At 36.0% G+C, this 22,328-nt stretch overlaps 3 protein-coding genes across 4 annotated transcripts in view; all 3 read left to right on the top strand.

Moving 5' to 3' along the window:
- The window catches only part of LOC126369589 (aminopeptidase N), a 33,210-nt gene extending 29,950 nt beyond the window's left edge, over positions 1-3,260 (top strand). For both annotated transcript variants that reach the window (XM_050014070.1, XM_050014071.1), the window contains exon 14: positions 1,357-3,260. In XM_050014070.1, the coding sequence (XP_049870027.1) occupies positions 1,357-1,515 (159 nt within the window). In that variant the 3' untranslated portion in view covers positions 1,516-3,260. The remainder of the gene's footprint in view (positions 1-1,356) is intronic.
- A 520-nt stretch (positions 3,261-3,780) lies between these two features.
- Positions 3,781-13,961, top strand: LOC126369581 (membrane alanyl aminopeptidase-like). Its single transcript, XM_050014063.1, has 15 exons — positions 3,781-3,871; positions 7,235-7,794; positions 7,868-8,032; positions 8,130-8,441; positions 8,588-8,771; positions 8,946-9,187; positions 9,280-9,472; positions 9,553-9,748; positions 9,829-9,929; positions 10,006-10,182; positions 10,404-10,588; positions 10,821-10,988; positions 11,633-11,779; positions 13,052-13,121; positions 13,490-13,961. Exons 2-15 carry the CDS (start codon positions 7,235-7,237, stop codon positions 13,808-13,810), a joined length of 3,021 nt encoding a protein of 1,006 aa, XP_049870020.1. The 5' UTR covers positions 3,781-3,871; the 3' UTR covers positions 13,811-13,961.
- A 524-nt stretch (positions 13,962-14,485) lies between these two features.
- Positions 14,486-22,097, top strand: LOC126369582 (membrane alanyl aminopeptidase-like). Its single transcript, XM_050014064.1, has 15 exons — positions 14,486-14,581; positions 14,785-15,344; positions 15,424-15,588; positions 15,669-15,980; positions 17,190-17,373; positions 17,522-17,763; positions 17,995-18,187; positions 18,265-18,460; positions 18,538-18,638; positions 18,719-18,895; positions 19,098-19,282; positions 19,512-19,679; positions 20,357-20,503; positions 21,028-21,097; positions 21,600-22,097. Exons 2-15 carry the CDS (start codon positions 14,785-14,787, stop codon positions 21,918-21,920), a joined length of 3,021 nt encoding a protein of 1,006 aa, XP_049870021.1. The 5' UTR covers positions 14,486-14,581; the 3' UTR covers positions 21,921-22,097.
- Positions 22,098-22,328: the final 231 nt, after the last annotated feature.

Genomic DNA, 22,328 nt, shown 5'->3' with positions numbered 1-22,328 from the left:
AGTAAAATCAAATCATAGTGATAGGTACCTACAAAAACGGTTTTTTTTTTACAAATTTTACCAATTTGAACAACATTTCCGAAGACACCATAATGGCTTTACATCAATAATTCTTAAACAGGAATCGGTTTTGATACAAAATTAACCAACTAAGCAGCAGCATTGAATCCAGGAAAGTGTCTGAACGACTCAGAACAACATAATCTAAGCTCACGACTATATCCAAATTGGGGTAGTCAGAGTACATCCATTGCACAGTGCGCAGTGTACATTCATCACAAGATGAATTGATTACCCACGCCTTATTGAGCTTTCTGTCAGACCAACGTGATAGGTGTTTAGCCATCGCCATATATAATGGTCGAGCCAACTGTGTTAGTGAAAAAAAAAAATAATAATAAGTCTTTGGTGCAAGTAGGAGCTCGGTGGCGCAGCGGGAAACGCGCTCGGTCTGCGATTGTTGAAGTTAAGCAACTTTCGCAAAGGCCGGTCATAGGATGGCTGACCACAAAAAAAAGTTTTCATCTCGAGCTCCTCCGTGCTTCGGAAAGCACGTTAAGCCGTTGGTCGCGGCTGTATTAGCAGTCGTTAATAACCACCAATCCGCACTGGGCCCGCGTGGTGGTTTAAGGCCCGATCTCTCTATCCATCCATAGGGAAGGCCTGTGCCCCAGCAGTGGGGACGTTAATGGGCTGGTGATGATGGTGCAAGTCTAGTACCAGGGTACGAAGAGGCGTTCCCCGTTTGAGAAGTAAGCCGGTGAACCACAGGACTATTCAACTCAGAACAATAATAGTAGATATGCCCTATTGGTTCTTCGGTCATCCCTCGTCGCTCGGACCGTGTCGTTTAGAATGATCTTCACATAGATAATTAAAATAATTGAATCTAAAATAGAGGTGTCAATACTACTACTTACTACAATAAATCAAACATATTAATAATAATAAAAAAATCAGACCGATTCCATTGTCCGTAGAATGTTGATAATATTCTAGCTGATATTTATGGATAAAATAATTGGTAGAACTTTGAGATCGCAGGTACAGGCTTAAACCAAAGATTTTTGAATTTGTTTTCAAATTCACATTTGGATCATAAATGATTATCACGTGCTCAGCGTGTGCAAACCCACATTCCCGGGAAATGCATTTTTCGGAGGTATGTGACCTAACCTGTATGGGTCTGGTTGTCCCTGTGCGGATTGGAATTTCAGACAGGCAGTAGCTTCCTTAAAAAAACCGGACCCGTCAAATCTTCAGATTAGGTAAGCGGACCCTGTGAAAAACGGAATAATGCTAGGGAGACGATTTATGGATAATAATATTTTTAATATCGAAATTTAACATTTTCAGCTGAAGAGGTTCATCCAGGAGTCATGTACAGAACTAGGCCGGCCAGTGCAGCAAGTTTTGGAGCGTACAGCTGCCAATGTCCAGTGGATGCAGAGCAATTATCAAACCATCGTAGATTGGCTCTTAACTGCGCCAAAACCTGAACTTACTAACGCGTGATCAATACGTCGGCCTTAGAAACTCAATCTATCTTTATGAAGTGTTCATACAGTCTTGAAGTTTCATTTTTAATTTAGAACGGTGCAGTATTTTTAGAGTAAGGTTAAGTTATTTTGAACGTAGGAGTAGAGAAGAACCAGTACAAAAAATAACAAATGTTTTTGTATTTTTATTATTATAATCAGTGGAGCTGATTCCAGTACATACCATCTACTTAATTTTATTTTAAGGTATATCTGTCATTTTCTTATCCACCGAAAAGGAAAGAGACGCCCGTCGACATTGCCCAATCGACAGTCATAAAATTTATGGAACACACGTCAATATTAAGCAGAAATTTACAAATCCCTCCCAAATTTTATATTGTCCAATAACTCGACAGAATCAAGTTGACAGCACATATCAAACAGGTTGAATATCAGAGGGATGCCTATTTTATGCGCTCGGGTTATTAATTAATTGAATCATCCATTTTAAAATTACAGTTGTCAATCGTATATCCCTTTCCTTTTCGGCGCATAAGAAAAGGACGGGTAAAACTTAAAATAAATTTAGGAGGTGTCTGCAGGAATCGGGGCTAATGTTTCCTATTTAAGTTTTTAATAAGGTACAACATTTCAATTAAATTAGTAATCGTTTATTATCGTTTACGATTAAGACTAGTTTACAATGGTCAAAGATTTTTATTATAAGATGAGGGGTACATGATAAACACTAATTAATGTAGGTTTTCTCCCTAAAAGATATAAGTAATTCCTTCTCTTTGATAATGTATACTCAGCACAATTAAAAGAATTTGCCTAGTCACCTGATAATAACTTATTTAAAAGTAACGATTACAATACAATTAATAATCGAAAATTTTCCATTGGCTGATATTTCCTTGAATATCTAGTTGGAAAAAACCAAAGAATTGTGTTGTGTTGTATATAAAATAAAAATAATACTAATTGTAAAACGGACCAAGTCAGAAAGTCCGGCTGTGTAAAACATGCTTATAAATATTACATTAAATAAAGGCTCCGTAAATAATGAAATGTGCATTAAATTTAAAAATAATGAAAATGAAGGAGGGATGAAGAAATAGGATAAACGTTTTATAAGCAAATAAATGATTTTGAATTTAAAACAATGTCTATTTTCAAATAAATTCATGCACTTCAAGAAATCATTTAAATCTCAGACAGGTACTTTAGTAACAACTGTTACCTAAGTAAGGTTATTTACCATTAAGTACATCTATTTATTATAAAGTATTCAAGTTCATTTTTTATACGATATGAACATTTTAGATAATTGAAAATAAAAATAAAGTAGTTCAATAGTTATATTTTATATACTTATTGAATACTAGATAGTATGAATTATATAATATTCTTAGATGCCGTAGTAGGTATTTATTATAAATAATTTAAATGTTACTAAAACTGGGAAGTGTTTCATGTTTATCATATATTAAGGTATTTTCTTAGCGGTTTTGTAGTAAAATAATAGGACCACCTTTAATAACTGTTCAATTGTGAATAATAATAATCTTATTCAGTTTGTTTTTGTCCATATACCAATGTAAGACGATTTTTTTCATACCTTTCGTATCTTTGTACAATTGGAAATAAATTAACATGCTTTATTAGTTTCTATTTAGTCCTAAGACTGCATAATATTTTATAATTATTGCACAATACTACTTGTCTTTTTATTTAAAAATAACTTACCTAATATCATGGTCTAACGTTAAAAATGTAAATAAAAATATAATATTTGTAATTTTATTTTAATATCTGAATGCATAATATTGTATTTATAACAATTTGAAAAATATAATTAGTAACTTTGTAAAATAGTGTTTTATTACCTACACAGTTTTTAAAGTAGGCATATCAGGATTGAAGCAAAGGTAGAAAAAAAGTATAATAAAGTAGGTTTGGTCATAATTAAAAAAAAAATGTGAGATACTATTTAACTAGACCCAACCTAAAACAAAATCAGAGTCAGACAAATAAACTTTTTTCAAATTAAGAAGAATTCCATAATCGGTATACCCCGGTGGGGAAGAGGCGAGACTATTTCTATTCCTACTCTTATTCTCATGTAGATATATTACGTACTTACCTATCTAACCACGAGTATCGTAGGTAAGTATGCCTAAAAAGATATAGGTAGGCTCCTAATACGTCAGTTCTTCGGTAAAATAATCGAAAACGATAAGAAAAGCTGGTCATTATTTGATAATGATTTTGATATTCTATCAATTCTTGATTACGGAAAGAGCCGTATATTGCAATTGTTTAGATTATTTTAATCCATTTGCGGGTCCGCATCCCGCTAGTTGGTTCATTCGCCCAAAACAACCAAGGTACGAGGGGAGGTCAAAAAGTTCGCGGAATGAGGGGGAAGGGGGTCGAAATTAAACACGAAACTATTTTTCCTTTTCAATATATTCTCCCTTAACCTTAACACATTTTCCGGATCTATCAAATAATTTGTTTATTCCATCATAAAAAAAAGATTTCTCTTTGCTGTCAAAATAGGCCGAAATTGCAGACTTGACTTCTTCATCATCGCCAAATTTTCGTCCACGCAGTTCCTTTTTCATTTTTGGGAACAAATAATAATCGCTGGGGGCCAAGTCTGGACTGTAAGGCGGGTGGTTTAATTTTTCGAACCCGCATCGGTGAATGGCAGCCGTCGCAACATGGCACGTGTGGACGGGTGCGTTGTCGTGCAAAAGGAGCACACCTCTTGACAGCTTTCCTCTTCTTTTTTCCTTGATAGCTTCTTTCAATCTATCCAGTAAAGAAGCGTAGTAATGTCCCGTTATAGTCACACCACGATCTTTATAATCAATCAGCAAAATACCTTCTGTATCCCAAAAAATAGTGGCCATGATCTATCCGGCCGATTGTGACACCTTAAACTTCTTTGGAGGAGGTGTGCCTTTTTTATGCCACTGCATCGACTCTTGCTTCGACTCAGGTTCATAGTGGTGAACCCAGGTTTCATCTCCAGTAACAATCCGGGCCATAACTTCTTCCTTATTCTCTCCACAGAGCTCTAAAAACTGGCGAGAACACTCGACACGCTCGCTTTTTTGAAGTGGCGTGAGCATTCTTGGAACCCATCTTGCGCTGACCTTAGTCATCCCAAGATGTTGATGTAGGATATTTAAAATACTTGTTTCGGATACACCGACCATTGCTGCAAGCTGCTTCTTCTTCAAGCGGGTATCTTCTAATACAAGTTTCTCTACTTTTTCGATGATTTCCGGTGTGGTGGCCTCAATGGGCCGTCCGGAGCGGGGGTCATCTTCAATCGACTCTCTTCCTTGCTTGAAAAGACTATGCCACTTGTAAACCATGGTTTTACCAGGGGCAGAGTCCGCGTAAACTGCTAACAGCTCTTAAAAAATCGTCTGAGCGGATTTTCCTTGCTTGGTGAGGAACTTAATGACGGCGCGGTGTTCAATTTTCTCCATATTCGCTGAGTTCTTCCCGATTCACTTGTTTGCTGGTCGATAGTTCAAACGTTAATGACCCGATTTGCTTCAAACTTGGTACATATACTGTTAATGAGGTGTGCAACTAGCGGCTACCTGTACGAGCAAACCAACCCCCTCCAACCCCTCCATTCCGCGAACTTTTTGACCTCCCCTCGTAAGGTATTTCATGATTTTATATACGTTACATACAATTTTTTCCTTAAACATAAAAAAAATAGGTAGGTTACATACAGTTGGGTGTAATCTTTAACCGGTAACACTCATTAATAATGATTATAGATTTAATCCTAGTAGTGATTTCCTGGAAGTAATTATTTCAGAGCGTTAAGACTGCCCATTTGTACTATATTCATGTTTTGTATTAGTTTTGTACATTTCTGTTATTGTGCAATATTTTTTTTTGTTTGATGTGAATAATTGGTGTTTTGTAAAATAATTAGAGTGGTGGTGAACGTTGTACAAAAAATACATTCAGGTCAACTTCGTCTTTGTAGCGCACAAGCCAAGCGAGTGAAGCAAGTGTGCCGTGGCATCGCGACAGGACACTTTTCAAAATAACTTGTAATATGGGCACTATAATCTTTAATATTGTAAAACTGAGCTCTGATTAGTCTGTTATTCTATGTTAATCATCTATGGAGTAGAATTCTCTGCCGTCTTCTGTATTTTCGAATGCATATAACCCGGGTGCTTTCGAAGCCAGAGTAAACATGCACCTTCTGGGCGAGCTCGCTCCATCTTAGGCCTCGTCAATGCCTTCGGGCAAGTCTGGGGCCAAGAGTAAAACCACCAAAAGTTAAAAAAAAAATGAGAGTCGGCCACGACCCAAGTGAGCGAAGCGAGCGTGTCTCGGTAGCAGCCTGGGAGTGCCAGAACCAAATTCTAGTTTTAATAAAGGTCTCTAGTAAAATCTAGTAACAACTAAGAAAAACGCGTTCTGACTAAAACAGGTTTTAACTTAACACTTACTTATCTTCAATTTACCAGGTACGTCTCAGCGCAAATTAATTTGCGGTAAAACGACTCAAATAGTCACAAATGGATTCAGAACTCTAGAATGCTGAATGAATGAACGTGAAAGCGTATTTTAAATTAGCTTTTACAATTTGGTCAAGCGGGGTTTGAAATTGAGATGTGAGTGAATACTTACGTCTGGGTTTCAAGCCTTGTTTTATTTTTTTTTCTATGAGGCTGTATTAAGCGGCATTGTCACTTTTGAGACAAAGCTCATTAAATAAAGATTTAAAAAAAATAGCTTTTAAACATTTGTCGTTAGTTTACAATATCAATAGATTTATTATAAACTAACGGTACCTATTTACAATATTAATGGTTTTGAAATCTTGTAAAAGCAACTGTTTGACATACTTAGTAAATATTCTATCAGTCATAAACCTTCCTGAGCATCAACTTAGGACTACCTATCGCAAAGACTTCAATACTGTGGAGTTTTCTTGAATAATAATTACGGGTAAACGAGTAAGTCTGTTATATTTGTCTGCATGTGTTTGTAAAATAGTATAAAAAAAAACCGCCCAATACTGTATTAGGGGGGTAACGCGTGAAATAAATATATATGATTACATTTTATTTATCTACTTAAGCAATAATACGTACCTAATTTTTATATAACTAGATATAGTTTCTTCTTTAGAAATATTAGTTCCTTATCTTGATAAAAGTAGATAAACCATTTCAGTATTCGACCAATTTCACAACCTTAACTATCAAATAAATTAAAGTTAGTAGTTAAGTATGTGAATCGGTTAGAGTCTTACTAAGACCTAGGTTTTTTAAAACAAGAAAAGCAAGGCAAGTTAAAAAAGAAAACACCTTTTACCATAAAACTAAATTCTTTATAATAAATTAGAGATTATACTAGTTTTTCTATGACGTCATGCTTGCCTTTTCATGGAAATTTCACAGTTATTTTGATATATAGGATGTAATAAAAGTATATCTTAAACTGCTCACGAGTGCAGAAAAGCTCATTTTAAGATGAAAAATTAAGAACCATAACAATATTATGGTTACTAATTCCAAGCCCAGAATAACATCGACCATATTTTTAAATAGTTCATATTTAGATTTAAAGAAAAAATACTACCTTGGTTGACGTTTGAAATATATTCAGGATAAAATTCGGCGATAAGACCCGGAACCACTTAATTTGTGGTCATTAAATTAGACATCACTTCCATAACAACATTTTGTTTACAGATGGTGCCGGTACACTTGCTGGCGTTATCTGTGGCATTGCTGTCTGCTAATGCTTTACCAAATCCACCAACCCGAAACACGATCTTCGTGGATGAGCAACTTCCAGATGGACCATTTGAACAAATGAACAAATTAGCTGATGTAGCCGTATTCAACGATGCCGGCAACCCGTACCGACTACCCACTGATACTGTGCCTAGTCACTACAATATCCTATGGGCAGTCCATATTACTAACTTCACTTATACAGGCGAGGTCGAAATCTTTCTAAGAGCTACAAGACCTGAAGTTCACGAAATAGTTATCCATTCCAGCCACACCGAACTTAGATCAATAAGTCTCACGAAAGAAGATGAAGTCATACCAATAACTAGCTTTTTGGATACAGAATATGAATTCTTGCGTATTCGGCCTAATACGAATTTGGAGTACAATTCAAGTCTCTCACTTTCGGATCAAACGGAATACAAGCTAACTATTAATTTCGAGGGCGCAATGCGTGACGACATGTACGGCATATACAGAAGTTGGTTCAAAAATCCTCCGGACAACACAACACAGTAATAAAACTTTCAATTAATTTAAAATGTGGGTTTATTAAGCAAATATTATTATGTAATTCATTATTTCCAGTTGGATGGCTTCAACACAATTCCAGGGCACATCAGCTCGTTATGCTTTCCCCTGCTACGATGAACCTAAATTCAAGGCTACTTTTAATATCACAATACGCCACCCTACAACTCACAAAAGCTGGTCGTGTACCACACTTGAGCAAAGTGTTCCCTATGAACAAGTGTAAGTTACATCATTATACACTAGTATATTCACACGGGATATTTATGATTAGTTTCGTTAATAATGTTATAATACAATTATATATTTTCTCTTTCAGAGGTTATGATTACGTGGATGACATATATCACAAAACACCGATAATGTCAACTTACTTGTTAGCCCTTATAGTTGCGGATTATAGTACCCATCCCAGCAACAATGAACTCTACGAAGTTATTGCCAGATCAGGAGCAATTGATGACGGACAAGGGCTGTATGCTTATGAAGTAGGACAAGAGCTTCTTCAAACAATGAGTAATATTGCTGATATTGATTTCTATAGCGTCAATCCAAACATGAAAATGACACAAGCCGCCATTCCAGACTTCTCAGCAGGTGCTATGGAAAACTGGGGATTGCTAACTTACAGGTAAGTAGGTAAAATCAAATAAATAGTCACCAACCAACAGCATTAAATATTTAAAATTGTACTGTTTGATTAAATATTTAATATTTGTACAAACAGTACAATTTTCACCAATTATTAAAAAAACAAATGTTCTGATTATTTCTTAGGGAAGCTTACCTGATGTACCACGAGGAACATACGAACAAAAATCTTAAACAATTGATTGCATACATATTATCCCATGAAATTGCCCATATGTGGTTCGGAAATCTAGTTACTAACGATTGGTGGGATGTGCTCTGGCTTAATGAAGGTTTTGCTAGATATTACCAATACTTCCTTACTAACGAGGTATGTAAATCTATTGTTCATTTGTTAGTACATTAGATAATTCACATTTGAAATCATAATCAGGAGTTATTACGAATGATAAACCTCAACGCTCAAAGTTTCGTAAACAAAATATTATTACCTGTTTTACTATTATAATCATAATTCGATATTAACTATCTGTTTATCTTTTAGGTTGAAACAGATATGGGATTCGAAACTCGTTTCATTGTAGAACAAGTACATACGTCGCTTCTTAGTGATTCTGCAAACAATCCTCAACCTCTTACTAACCCTGGTGTTGGCAGCCGACAATCTGTTAGTCAAATGTTCTCAACTATTAGTTATAACAAGGGTGCATCTGTTATTAGAATGACTGAGCATTTACTTGGCAGTGATGTCCACAAGAGTGGTCTTCAAAATTACCTAAAGGCCAAGTAAGCAAACATTTTGGTTTATTGTTTAAAATTTAAGAACCACAGAAAATGTATTTATCATTTATTAATTAAATAATAAATCTATTTTGTAGCGCCTTTGGAACTGTACTTCCCATTGATCTTTTCAATGCACTGCAAGAGGCTGGAGACGAAAATAATGCTTTCGCCTTGTATGGTTCAGATTTCTCGCTGGCAGAGTATTACAGATCTTGGACGGAACAACCAGGGCACCCTGTACTGAACGTGCAGGTTGATCATTCGACCGGTGTCATGACCATCACCCAGGTAAACCTAAACGCCGTGAACAAAATGGTTTATTTTTTTAAATCATACCTACAACTGTAACATTATAATTTTAATTTTAGCGTCGCTTCAATATCAATAATGGATTTTCGTCAACGATCAATAGCAACTACATCGTTCCTATTACTTTTGCTTCGCCTACAGTAAACTCCGACTTTGATGATACTAAACCTACGCACATCCTCAGAGACACTGTTACTGTTATCAACCGTGGATCCATTGGTGACGAATGGGTCATATTTAATAAGCAACAAACAGGTACTTAGTTAAATTACAATATTATTTTTAAATTTTGCATTGCAGCTTTGAACACATTTTGAATGTTACTTCTTTTTTAGGTTTCTACAGAGTGAACTATGACCCATATACTTGGAATCTCATTGCTATTGCTCTTAGTGGATCTGATAGAACACTTATTCATGAATATAACAGAGCACAGGTATTCATTTCTTTACCTTTTGGTTATTTTTTGGTAGGTTTAGAAGTTTTTAATACTATTTTATTATTACTTACAGATTGTGAATGATGTATTCCAATTTGCACGATCTGGTCTCATGACTTACACAAGAGCTTTCAGCATTTTATCGTTCCTGAAGAGTGAGACATCCTACGCCCCGTGGGTAGCCGCTGTAACTGGTTTTAACTGGCTAAGAAACAGATTCGTTGGTACTAATCTGGAGGCTCCTCTCAATGTAAGTAAATGAGTCTCAATTTCTTTTTTCTTCAGTTTAAATTTTATTTAATACTAAAAGTTTCAAATAAACCTTGTACTTATACCCAAACTAAGTTCGAGAATCACAAACTTGATTTGGTTTCAGCCCATATCTAGCGTAGCTCGATGATGTTATAATGTGTCTGTGTATGTCACAATGTGCATGTAATTGAAAATACAGCACGAATTGTATACTTCCAGACAATGATCGCTGATTGGGCCACTGAAGTAATGAATACCATTGGTTATACCGAAGACGATGACGAATCTTTTATGACGACTTATCTTCGGTACCAACTGGCACCACTTATGTGTAATGTTGGCGTTGATGCTTGTCTACAAGAGGCAAAAAATTCGCTGGACAACTTGCTTATTAACGAAATTGAGTAAGATTCTTTTGTAGTTTTAATAATACTTCTTAATTCTCTCAGACGACGACGCTATGGGATGAGGTTCACGCCTACCTGGGCATCCTCAGCCATGTTGAAGTTACCGACTAAGACCCAAGTGCTTAATTTTGGTAGTCCTACCTGCCATTTTTCCCAATTCATTACGATAAAAATAAAAGAGATTTTATAATACTGTTTGTAAATACTTAGAACTAATTCTTCCCAACAGAGTTGCAGTCGACAGTCGCAATTGGGTGTACTGCAATGGCCTCCGACAAGGTTCAGTGGAGGACTATACCCGTTTGTGGAATAGATTTGAGTCGCACAACGTCTACACCGAGAAGATTGTGCTTCTGCAGACCCTCGGCTGCACACCCCATGTTGAGTCAATTAATAGGTAAAGGATTGTGCTGTTTGTTTTAGGTACCTCAATTATTATCACCTTATTAAAAATACGTAAAAGTTCGCGCGTTCGTCTTAGCTTTGTTGCACAAAACCTTCAAGTAAATTACGACCACCACAAAATGAACACGAATTTTCAGTGCGATATTTTTAACATACCTCTACTTCTTATATTTGAAGAATACGACATGATAGGTGAAACCCTGTTACTTTATAAAGCAGAATTATGAATATGTTGGAGTTTGTACTTTTACAACTATATATACAATACACACATAAAATACGTAGTAGTATGTATAAGTAAGCGTACTGGGTAAAAAAACGCACTCACGTACAAAATAAAAAACTAAAAAATACTAATATTATTTCTATTGTCTTTACGATTGATTTAATAAGTATATGTCTCAGTATTAGAAATTCAACAAGAATCACAACTTTATTTTAAGTTTTTATGGATTTTACCCGTAGCGACCATTTACCCGGAATGACTTAAAAAATGTGACGGTCACTAAATTTTGTTTAAATAAATCCTATATTTTTCTTCACACACGTAAGCATTAGGTTTTACTTTTTAAGTTATACCTAGTTATACATTAAGTTATTTAAACATGTTAACAAGAATAAAACTATTTGTTTTAGTTTCTTGGATGCCATCGTTCAACCGAACGAACTGATTCGTCGGCAAGACTACAACTCTGCTTGGAACTCTGTTGTATCCGGCAACGAAGGAAATACTCTTATCGTCTTCGAATACATCAGGGAGAACTTGCAAGCAGTTATTGATGCGTAAGTTTTGTATTGTGACTATTTTCCGCTGGAGTGGGCAGAGAGCCAGAGACCAAGGAATTCCACTAACTACGTGTCATACTACGTGTCGTACAGGCCGCCCCTCAATCAACCGAAGAAGGTATGGAGCATACTCTACCACGCTGCTCCACTGTGTGATGGGGACTATTTTTACGGCTAATAGCCGGGAACAACGGCTTAACGTGCCTTTTGAATCATCTTACTTTTTCGAACAGTTAGGTGATTCAAAGGACAGTGTCACAAAATGATTTCAGCAATGTCTTCATCGGGAATCGAACCCGGACCTCCATATTGTGAGCTTAATGCTGTAACCACCATATCACGGAGGCTGTCAGACTACGTCTCCGACACATTTTTTTCTTTCATTTTGTACTTGCAATTATACTAAAATTATAACATTAATCACAGGGAGTGCTAACTACGTAACATTTCGACAGTAAATTAAACAGTATATTTTGTTAATAAGTATGTGGCCTAGCCACGGAATTGTAGAAAGAGGATGGAAAGGCCCTAACGCGAATTTTGTATGAGAACCTTTAATTTACCAACAATGTATAGGCTGAAATTTTATCGTTACTAATGTGATACTGTAAATTGTTTTTTTGATAAATACCCGAACATACTAAGGATTTCAGCTTTCCTGTGATAAGGAGGGATTTCTTTGCATGATAGTCGATATTAGATTTTTTGGCTTGCAGGTTATAATGCACAAGGTGGCCTTTTAAATATTAATATACTATCGTGGAACTCCGTACATAACGTTTGCGGACGATTGGAGTGCAAAGCTGAAGTATTTACTCATACTTGTATGGCGCGCGTTTCGCAGTCACTGGGCTCTTCTAACCTCTTTCTTCTTTCTTCTGGGCCTAACTCTATATTCTATATTTTTGATTCTATTACTAATGTTAAATCACAGGGTGAGAGCCCTCAGCGCTACCCGATTTGTCGAAACTAGGGTCTAATGAATGTAACCGAGCCAAATCGACAAAAGGTACAACCATCGCAAAATAAACCAGGTCCCCACACCTCACCGGGCTCTAAACCCCGACAAAAGTTGTGCCAAGAAGAAATTTTTACTTAACAAAAAAATAAATAAATAAACAATAAAAAATAAATAAATTAACCACCGTTATTTTTTTTTTAAATATTTTAATTAAAATAAATAATAATTTAACTAAATTTGTACAATTTAATTTATTTCTTTTTTTTAATTTACTAATTTATAAACGTATCTTTTAATATTCTTTCTAGGTTTGGTGGAGCAAATGGACCATTGTCATTCGTGTATTCTAGGCTGAGAACCGAGGCTGATGTCAACACTGTAAGTTTTCTTAATTTTATACCGCGAATAATAAAATAATTGCCAAAAATTTTCCAAGTACCTAGTTAAACTACTAAATATTCTGTTTTTCTTAGTAAACCGAAATCTGATTAAATACTATTATTTTACTTATATATTGAAAAATGCTTACAACAACTAACAACAAAAAACTAAGTACAAACATAAGCTACATTTAGGTGAATTACAAGCTTCCACATAATCATAATAACATTACAGAGATGTTATCTTGCATTAAAGCATTAGATACAACTGCTTGCAATTAGATTATTAGTATTTAATTCTATACCGGCAGTTATTTTGATAGAAAATTTAGATTATTTAATTATAAATTAAATATTTTATTTCAGTTCCTATCATGGGCGGCCGATAATGAAGCGACTTTGGGTGATGATTACAATGCTGTGGTTAATGGTGCGCGCTCTGTACTCACGAGCTTCGAGTGGGCAGCGACCAACGCTGATGACTTGCTGAACTACATTCAAGGCCCTGAGATTGTTCTTGAGACAACCTCATCAACAACCACAGAGGCTCCAGCCATCGACACTTCTGACAGGCCGACCCTAGTGGAACCCGAAGCACCGGAGTTACCTGACTCCGCGTCCACCACTTTCCTTTCCACTGTTCTCCTTTCCCTGGCCTTAGTTGTCACATTATTACAAAGTTTTTAAATCCTTGCTTGAACTCCTTTTATGCTAATTTATAATATTCTCCGTTACATCATCGTTATTAAGAGTTCAAGGAAGTATTTTTACCCAAGTGCCTTCTTTACTGTGTAAGATTGTTATCTTTTAGGCTTGTTATGAAAATATATAAAATAATAAAAAATATTTTTTAAAAAACGTTCAGTTTTATTTCACAGAAGCGAATATTTGTCTGACCTTCCAATCCTTAAGGAAAAGCCAGCTCGATTAAGAATGTCTTTTAAATATTTTTCTGAAAATGAAGTTAAAAAAATGCAGATTCATAATATCCATACACCTCACTTGGAAAGTGTAGCATTTTTCCAGTCATTATTATAACAAGAATAAATAAATAACAATTTTGTTTTTAAATTATAACTCGCGTAAATTAAGCGTTCTATAATAATGTGGGGTAGTTCTATCAAGATCCAAACAGATGTTACTATGTTAGCTCAGGACAGAAATAGGCGTATCTATAAAGGGTATTTACCTAAATGCAAGTAGGTATTGTTTACCTAAAGGATATAGGTGCCTAGATGGCGGCAATGCGTCAGAACCACGAAAAATCAACTTAATGAGGTCTTGTAAAATAATCGACATCGATAAGAAAAGCTGGTGGTTATTTGATAATTATTGTGATATTCTAATCTATTCCTGATTACGGAAAGAGCCGTATATATTTTGCAATAGTTTAAAATATTTTGATCCATTTGCGGGAACGCATCCCGCTAGTTGGTCCAGTTGCTCGAAACAGCCAAGGTAAGCTATTTTAACGATAATACACGATGTCATACCTACACATTCGTACTTAATTATTTTTAAACAAGTGTTTTCTCTGAAATTCTTTCAAATAATGATGAATAATTACTTGACTTTTACAAAATGACCGGAATCCGGTACCACTTTTATGGTGTTGAGTTAACGATCTTTAGATCGTTCTTCATTACAATATTTTTTTGCAGATGGTCCTGGTACTCTTGCTGGCGTTATCTGTGGCATTGGTGTCTGCTAATGCATTACCAAATTTACCAACCCGAAACACAATCTTTGTGGATGAGCAACTTCCAGATGGGCCTTTTGAACATATGAACAAATTTGCTGATGTTGCCGTATTCAACGATGCCGGCAACCCGTACCGACTACCCACTGATACTGTGCCTAGTCACTACAATATTCGATGGGCAATCCATATTACTAACTTCACTTATACAGGCGAGGTCGAAATCTTTCTAAGGGCTACAAGACCAGAAGTTCATGAAGTAGTTATACATTCCAGCCACACCGAACTTAGAACAATAAGTCTCACTAAAAGCGATGAAGTCATCCCGGCAACTAGCTTTTTGGATGCAGAGTATGACTTCGTGCGAATTCGGCCTAATACGAATTTGGAGTATAATGCAAGTCTCCCACTTTCCGATCAAACGGAATACAAGCTAACCATTAATTTCGAGGGTACAATGCGTACTGATATGTTTGGTATATACCATAGTTGGTTCAAGAATCCTCCAGACAACACAACACAGTAATAATTATGTACTTTTATTAATTTAATATACAGCAGTTATTTCCTAAATATTATTAATTTTTATCATTATTTCCAGTTGGATGGCTTCAACGCACTTTCAGGCCACAGCAGCTCGTTTTGCTTTTCCCTGCTACGATGAACCTAAATTTAAGGCTACGTTTAATATCACAATACGCCGTCCTTCAACACACAAAAGTTGGACATGTACTAAACTAGATCAGAGTGTTCCCTATGATCAAATGTGAGTTTCATTAACTAGGGATAATAATGATTAGTTTCGTTACATTATGTTATAATACAGTTATATATTTTCTCTTTCAGAGGCTATGATTACGTGGATGATATATATCACAAAACACCGATAATGCCAACTTACTTGTTAGCCCTTGTAGTTGCGGATTATAGTACCCATCCTAGTAACAATGAACTCTACGAAGTTATTGCCAGATCAGGAGCAATTGATGACGGACAAGGGCTGTATGCTTATGAAGTAGGACAAGAGCTTCTTCACACAATGAGTGATATAACTGATATTGATTTCTACAGCGTCAATCCAAACATCAAAATGACACAAGCCGCTATTCCGAACTTCTCAGCAGGTGCTATGGAAAACTGGGGTTTGCTGGTTTATAGGTATGTTAAATAAAACGTGTCTTAACTACCAATTACTTTAATTTAACTTGTTGGCGGTTAATGTTGTTTGCATCTGTAGGCGAAGCTCTCGAGTTTCAGACTCTAGATACCCGACGCGTGATCCCTGGGCAGTGCTTAATGATCAACACATTCTCCGGTGGTAGGCTTCAGCCGTGGATGGTTACCACCCTCCAGATAAAGTCATCTATTGCTATGTGTTGCGAACCGGTAAGCAGTGCTGGGCGAATTGCATAGGACCTCGCGCTATTGCTTCTCCCACAAGAGTTCCCGTTCCAGAAGACCGACTGACAGGCAAAAAGCCGTCGCTAAATCTCTCACAGCTGATGTATTGCGCTACAAGGGTACCTGACATTGCTAACCATACCGCCAACTTCTTAAACCTTCTACTGACAACTGATCCCGACCAATTTCAAGTGTCAGTGACTTCCCCCTTGGGAACATTCGACTATTGTCTGGCGAGATCTGTATATTCCCCACCTGATCCTAGCCCCAGAGGATCCATGCGAATATGGCGATACTATGGCGCATCCTATCCTTAGCGAGAGGTGTGCTTTTCTTCAAAAGACCCGGCGAGCTGCGCAGATGCCATTTCGGGTGTTATTTGTTCGATATATAGACAGACAGGTTTGGTCTTGTATGGAGTACTGCAGTCACATTTGGTAAGGTTCTGCCAGTTCTCAGTTGGCCGCTCTTGTTTCGGTAGAGTGACGAGCAATAAAGCTCATAGACACTGACTCACTAATACGGGTAAAATTCCACGGGCTGACTAATTCCACCCATTACATTTCATCTACGGATAATTAGACGTCGGCAGGCATTTCATTCTTATGTTGTTGATATATCATTTCGCACTAAGCATTTTGCGTCTTCCTTTTTGATGCGAACAGCAAAGAACTGGAACTGTCTGTTGTCGTCTTTTTTACAACTCGTTATAAAATAAGAGTCTTCAAGGCTAAAGTGAATAGGCATTTGTAGGCATTTGATCCACACGAGACCACATCGTCATTTATCATCAGATGAGATTGTAGTCAATTGCGTTTGGCACCTGATTGAATAAAAAGCAATGAAGGACATTTCATTTTTTGATATTTAAATAAATTATTTTATTTTAACTATTACAAACTAGTATAGTATCATAATTATACTTACACAACAAACATAATAAAGGTATGATTATTTTTTTTTTAGGGAAGCTTACCTGATGTACCACGAGGAACATACGAACAAAAATCTTAAACAATTAATTGCATACATTTTGTCTCATGAAATTGCCCACATGTGGTTTGGAAATCTTGTTACTACAGATTGGTGGGATTCGTTCTGGCTCAATGAAGGTTTTGCACGATATTATCAATACTTCCTTACAAACGAGGTATGTAAAAAATCTAATATCCTGTTTGTTTTTACATTCGATATTTTCAGGATATAATAATCAGGGGTTATTATCTATGATAAACGTCAACGCAAAGGTTTTATTATTACGAATAGGTATAACCGTTATCTGGTTATTCATATTTCAGGTTGAAACCGATATGGGGTTCGAAACTCGTTTTATTGTAGAACAAGTACATACTTCTCTTCTCAGTGATTCTGCGAACAATCCTCATCCTCTTACTAACCCCGGTATTGGCAGCCCACGGGCTGTTAGAGAAATGTTCTCCACTCTTACTTATAACAAGGGTGCTTCTGTTATAAGAATGACTGAGCATTTACTTGGCAGTGATGTTCACAAGACTGGTCTTCAATATTACTTAAAAGCCAAGTAAGCAAATATTTTGGTTAATTTTCTATAATTTAAGACCCACAGTAAATGTATTAGTTTGTACAATAAACCTAAAAGAAATATGTTATTTATTTATTAATAGGAAAACCAACAGCTACATCAAATAGTATAAACATAAATATAAATCACAAAAGAGCCAATTATAGGTTTCCACAGATAGACTTTGGTATGTTGGTATACACACTATTAAATATGAATTCTTTTTTGTAGCGCCTTTGGAACTTCACTTCCCATTGATCTTTTCAATGCACTGCAAGAGGCTGGAGACGAAAATAATGCTTTCGCCTTGTATGGTTCAGATTTCTCGCTGGCAGAGTATTACAGATCATGGACGGAACAACCAGGGCACCCTGTACTAAACGTGCAAGTTGATCATTCGACCGGTGTCATGACCATCACCCAGGTAAACCTACACGCCGTGAACATGGTTAATTATTTGAAATCATACCTAAGTCTGAAACATTATTATTTTAATTTTAGCGTCGCTTCAATATCAACAATGGATTTTCGTCAACGATCAACAGCAACTACATCATTCCTGTTACTTTTGCTACGCCTACAGTAAACTCCGACTTTAATGATACTAAACCTACGCACATCCTCAGTGACACTGTTACTGTTATCAACCGTGGATCCATTGGTGACGAGTGGGTCATATTTAATAAGCAACAAATAGGTAGTTAAATTACAAAATTATTTTTAAAATCTTGCATTGCAGCTTTGAACACGTTTTGATTGTTACTTCTTTTTTAGGTTTCTACAGAGTGAACTATGACCCATATACTTGGAATCTCATTGCTATTGCTCTTAGTGGATCTGATAGAACACTTATTCATGAATATAACATGGCACAGGTATCCATTTCTTTACTGTTTGTTATATTTTTACAAAATAAATAGAAACTTGAAATGCTGTTATATTTGTATACTTACAGATTGTAGATGATGTATTTCAATTTGCTCGATCTGGTCTCATGACCTACACAAGAGCTTTCAGCATTTTATCGTTCCTGAAGAGTGAGACATCCTACGCCCCGTGGGTGGCCGCTGTAGCTGGTTTTAACTGGCTAAGGAACAGATTCGTTGGTACTAATCTAGAGGCTCCTCTCAATGTAAGTTTTATTTTCGTTTTTCTTCAGTTTAAGTTTTTAAAGTAATATTGAAATAAACTGTTTTCCCAAACCAAGTTTAGGATTCACCAATCAGCCCATGTCTACCGTTGCCACCGTGGCACGATGATGTTATAATGTGTTTATGTATGACACAATGTGTATAATTATGATTGCAAATACAACACAAATTGTATACTTCTAGACAATGATCGCTGATTGGGCTACTGAAGTAATGAGTACCATTGGTTATACCGAGGGCGAAAACGAAACTTTTATGACGAGTTATCTTCGGTACCAACTGGCACCACTTATGTGTAATATTGGCGTTGATGCTTGTCTTCAAGAGGCAAAAAATGCGCTGGACAACTTGCTTATAAATGAAATCGAGTAAGATTACTTTTTTACTTTTAAAAATACTACTTAATACTCTGAGACGTCGACGCTATAAGACGAGGTTCACGCCTACCTGGGCATCCTCATTTTTAGTTGGAGCCAAACGGTCCCCATTTGTTCTACCTTATGTCTTCTGTAGATAATCACATTACGATGATAACATTGTTTGTAAGTATATTTTTTTAAGAAGTTTGTTAATTCTTACAACTTATTTCCCCAACAGAGTTCCAGTTGATAGTCGCGTCTGGGTGTACTGCAATGGCCTTCGCCAAGGTTCAGTCGAGGATTATACCCGTTTGTGGAATAGATTTGAGTCGCACAACGTCTACAGCGAGAAGTTTGTGCTTCTGCAGACCCTCGGTTGCACACCCCATGTTGAGTCAATTAATAGGTAAAGGATTGTGCTGTTTGTTTTAATTCATTCTTTCAATCACAATTTTTTCAATGACATTTATGCAATTCATGTATATTACTTATCACAAAAAAAGTAATTATGTCGTATTAATTTATTTAATCAATTTTGCTGTGATTAATTTTATATGAATTTAAGTATTGCATTGCAATCTAATTGTAGAGATTTAGTGACTGCTGTTTTAATACCCGTATTATTCCATCCATCTTAATGTTCGCATGGGCAAAAATGTTTTTGACCTTCTCATAAATTTTATGTAAGTAGTTGCCTTTGGCGTTGGTATCATATAATAGCATTAACTCGGCCCCAGGGGGGACGGAGTCATTTTCTCTGCCCTCCGCTGTGCGCTTGGGCAAATCCTGTTCGGCGCATGCTTCTGTAGGCTGGAGTTAGATGGTGGCTGAGTTCGGATACGGACCCAGACCTACGGGGAGAGTGGGGAGCGGAAGTCAAGTGGAAAATCACTGCCCTATTTTTCCCTATAAAAGTAGCATGGTTCTCCATGTGTCGTATTCTGCTAAACCAACACGAGCATGGCTTTTAAATAAGTGATGATAACATAGTTACATGCAAAGCAAGTATGTTTTCTAGGTAGGTATTTACAATGTGCCTGTCAATATTAACTACGTCAATAAACACAAATATATTTATTTTAGTTTCTTGGATGCCATCGTTCAACCGAATGAACTGATTCGTCGGCAAGACTATAACTCTGCTTGGAGCTCTGCTGTATCCGGCAACGAAGGAAACACTCTTATCGTCTTCGAATACATCAGGGAGAATTTGCAAGCAGTTATTGATGCGTAAGTTGTATATTGTGTACGTTTCAGAAACATCATTTTCTTCCACCTGGTACTCGTAGTTTTGCATTTCGATTGTAAATTTTAAAAATATTCCTTAATAGGTATGCGGTCTAGCTCTATGTTCTTTATTTTTAAGTATATTGCTTACGTTTAATCACAGGGCGTGATGAGAGCCTTCAGCGCTACCCAATTTGTCGATCCTAGTGTCTAGTGAACGTGACCGTAACAAATAGAAGTTTTTACAATATAAGCTCACGACTATATCTCAACTGAAGTAGCCAGAGGTACATCCATCGCTAAATGAGTGCCCACACATTACCGAGCTTTGAACCCCAACAAAAGTTATGTCAAGAAGTTTTTTTATGAAACAAACAATCATAATATTTTTTTTTAAACGGTTTTATTTTAAATTAAGTAAACAAATGAAAAAATAAATAAAAAAACAGATAATTAAAAAAAAACATTAAATTATAATTTATTCCTACTTAAAATAATACTAATTTATCTTTTAATAATCTTCCTAGGTTTGGTGGAGCAAATGGACCATTGTCATTCGTGTATTCTAGACTGAGAACCGAGGCTGATGTCAACACTGTAAGTTTTCTTAATTTTGTACCGCGAATGGTAAAATAATTGCCAAAAAATTTCTAACTACATAGTTAAACTACTAAATATTGCTAATTTAATGTTTTTTCTTGGTAAACTGAAATGTGATTACGTACTACCATTTTATTTTGTTTGTGTAAAGAAATAAATACAAACTAAGTTAGATTGAGCCAGCTTCCATATACAGGGTATTAGTGACATCGTAACGAATACTGAGGGGGATGATTCAGACCATGACTCTTGAGTTAAAATCAAGTGGAATTTTCAGTCGCAAAAGTATGAAACTAAAAATAAATCATCTCTTAAAGTTTTCGTCACTAATACCCTGTATAAGTAGAACAAAATAACATACAGCATTACAATATAATACAACTACTTGCAATTAATCTAACTTGCGATTAGTTTTATAGTCTATACTCTATATCGGCAGTGAATTTGGTAGACAATATAGAATCCTTACAATTTTAATTAGTAAAATATTTTATTTCAGTTCCTATCATGGGCGGCTGATAATGAAGCGATTTTGGGTGACGATTACAATACTGTGGTTAATGGTGCGGGTTCTGTGCTCACGAGCTTCGAGTGGGCAGCGACCAACGCTGATGACTTGCTGAACTACATTCAAGGCCCTGAGATTGTTTTTGAGACAACTTCATCAACAACCACAGAGGCTCCAACCATCGACACTTCTGATAGGCCGACCCTAGTCGAACCCGAAGCACCGGAATTACCTGACTCTGCGTCCACCACTTTCCTTTCCACCGTTTTCGTTTTCATGACCTTAGTTATCACATTGTTACATAGTGTGTAAATCCTATTTTTGAACTCATTTTCCAGTTATTTGTAATATACACCATCGTTATTATGAGTTTGTGCAGGTATTGCTACCCTAATGCCTCCTTTACCATGTAATATAAAAATATAAAATTGTTATCTTTTAGACCTGTATTGAAAAGTTATTTAGTTAATAAAAATCTTTTTAACAATCGTTCAGTTTTATTTTAAATTTGAAAATAGAAGAGGAGCATTTATTTTTATCTATAATATTTACGTATTAATAGTTTTAAAAGTATTCATAATACAAGGCGATAACACTTTAAAATATTTTTTTATAAATATTCCATGACGTTTATCATTTCAGCATTTCCAACGTACTATAAATTATCTATCCTACACAGGTTTTTCGCATTCAAGTGTGGAGCATACTCCACCACGTTGC

The sequence above is a fragment of the Pectinophora gossypiella genome, chromosome 9, assembly GCF_024362695.1.
Source record: "Pectinophora gossypiella chromosome 9, ilPecGoss1.1, whole genome shotgun sequence".
NCBI lineage: Eukaryota > Metazoa > Arthropoda > Insecta > Lepidoptera > Gelechiidae > Pectinophora > Pectinophora gossypiella.
The sequence above is the reverse complement of the archived record's forward strand: the minus strand, read 5'-3'. Positions and strand labels throughout refer to the sequence as shown.

Excerpts from the sequence above, each read along its gene's own strand:
- LOC126369581 (XM_050014063.1), top strand. The coding sequence starts at position 7,235 with ATGGTGCCGGTACACTTGCTGGCGTTATCTGTGGCATTGCTGTCTGCT. Across the intron at positions 7,795-7,867 it reads CCTCCGGACAACACAACACA|TTGGATGGCTTCAACACAAT; the intron begins GTAATAAAACTT and ends CATTATTTCCAG. Across the intron at positions 9,930-10,005 it reads ATGAATATAACAGAGCACAG|ATTGTGAATGATGTATTCCA; the intron begins GTATTCATTTCT and ends TATTACTTACAG.
- LOC126369582 (XM_050014064.1), top strand. The coding sequence starts at position 14,785 with ATGGTCCTGGTACTCTTGCTGGCGTTATCTGTGGCATTGGTGTCTGCT. Across the intron at positions 19,283-19,511 it reads TTGCTTATAAATGAAATCGA|AGTTCCAGTTGATAGTCGCG; the intron begins GTAAGATTACTT and ends TTTCCCCAACAG. Across the intron at positions 19,680-20,356 it reads CATGTTGAGTCAATTAATAG|TTTCTTGGATGCCATCGTTC; the intron begins GTAAAGGATTGT and ends TATTTATTTTAG.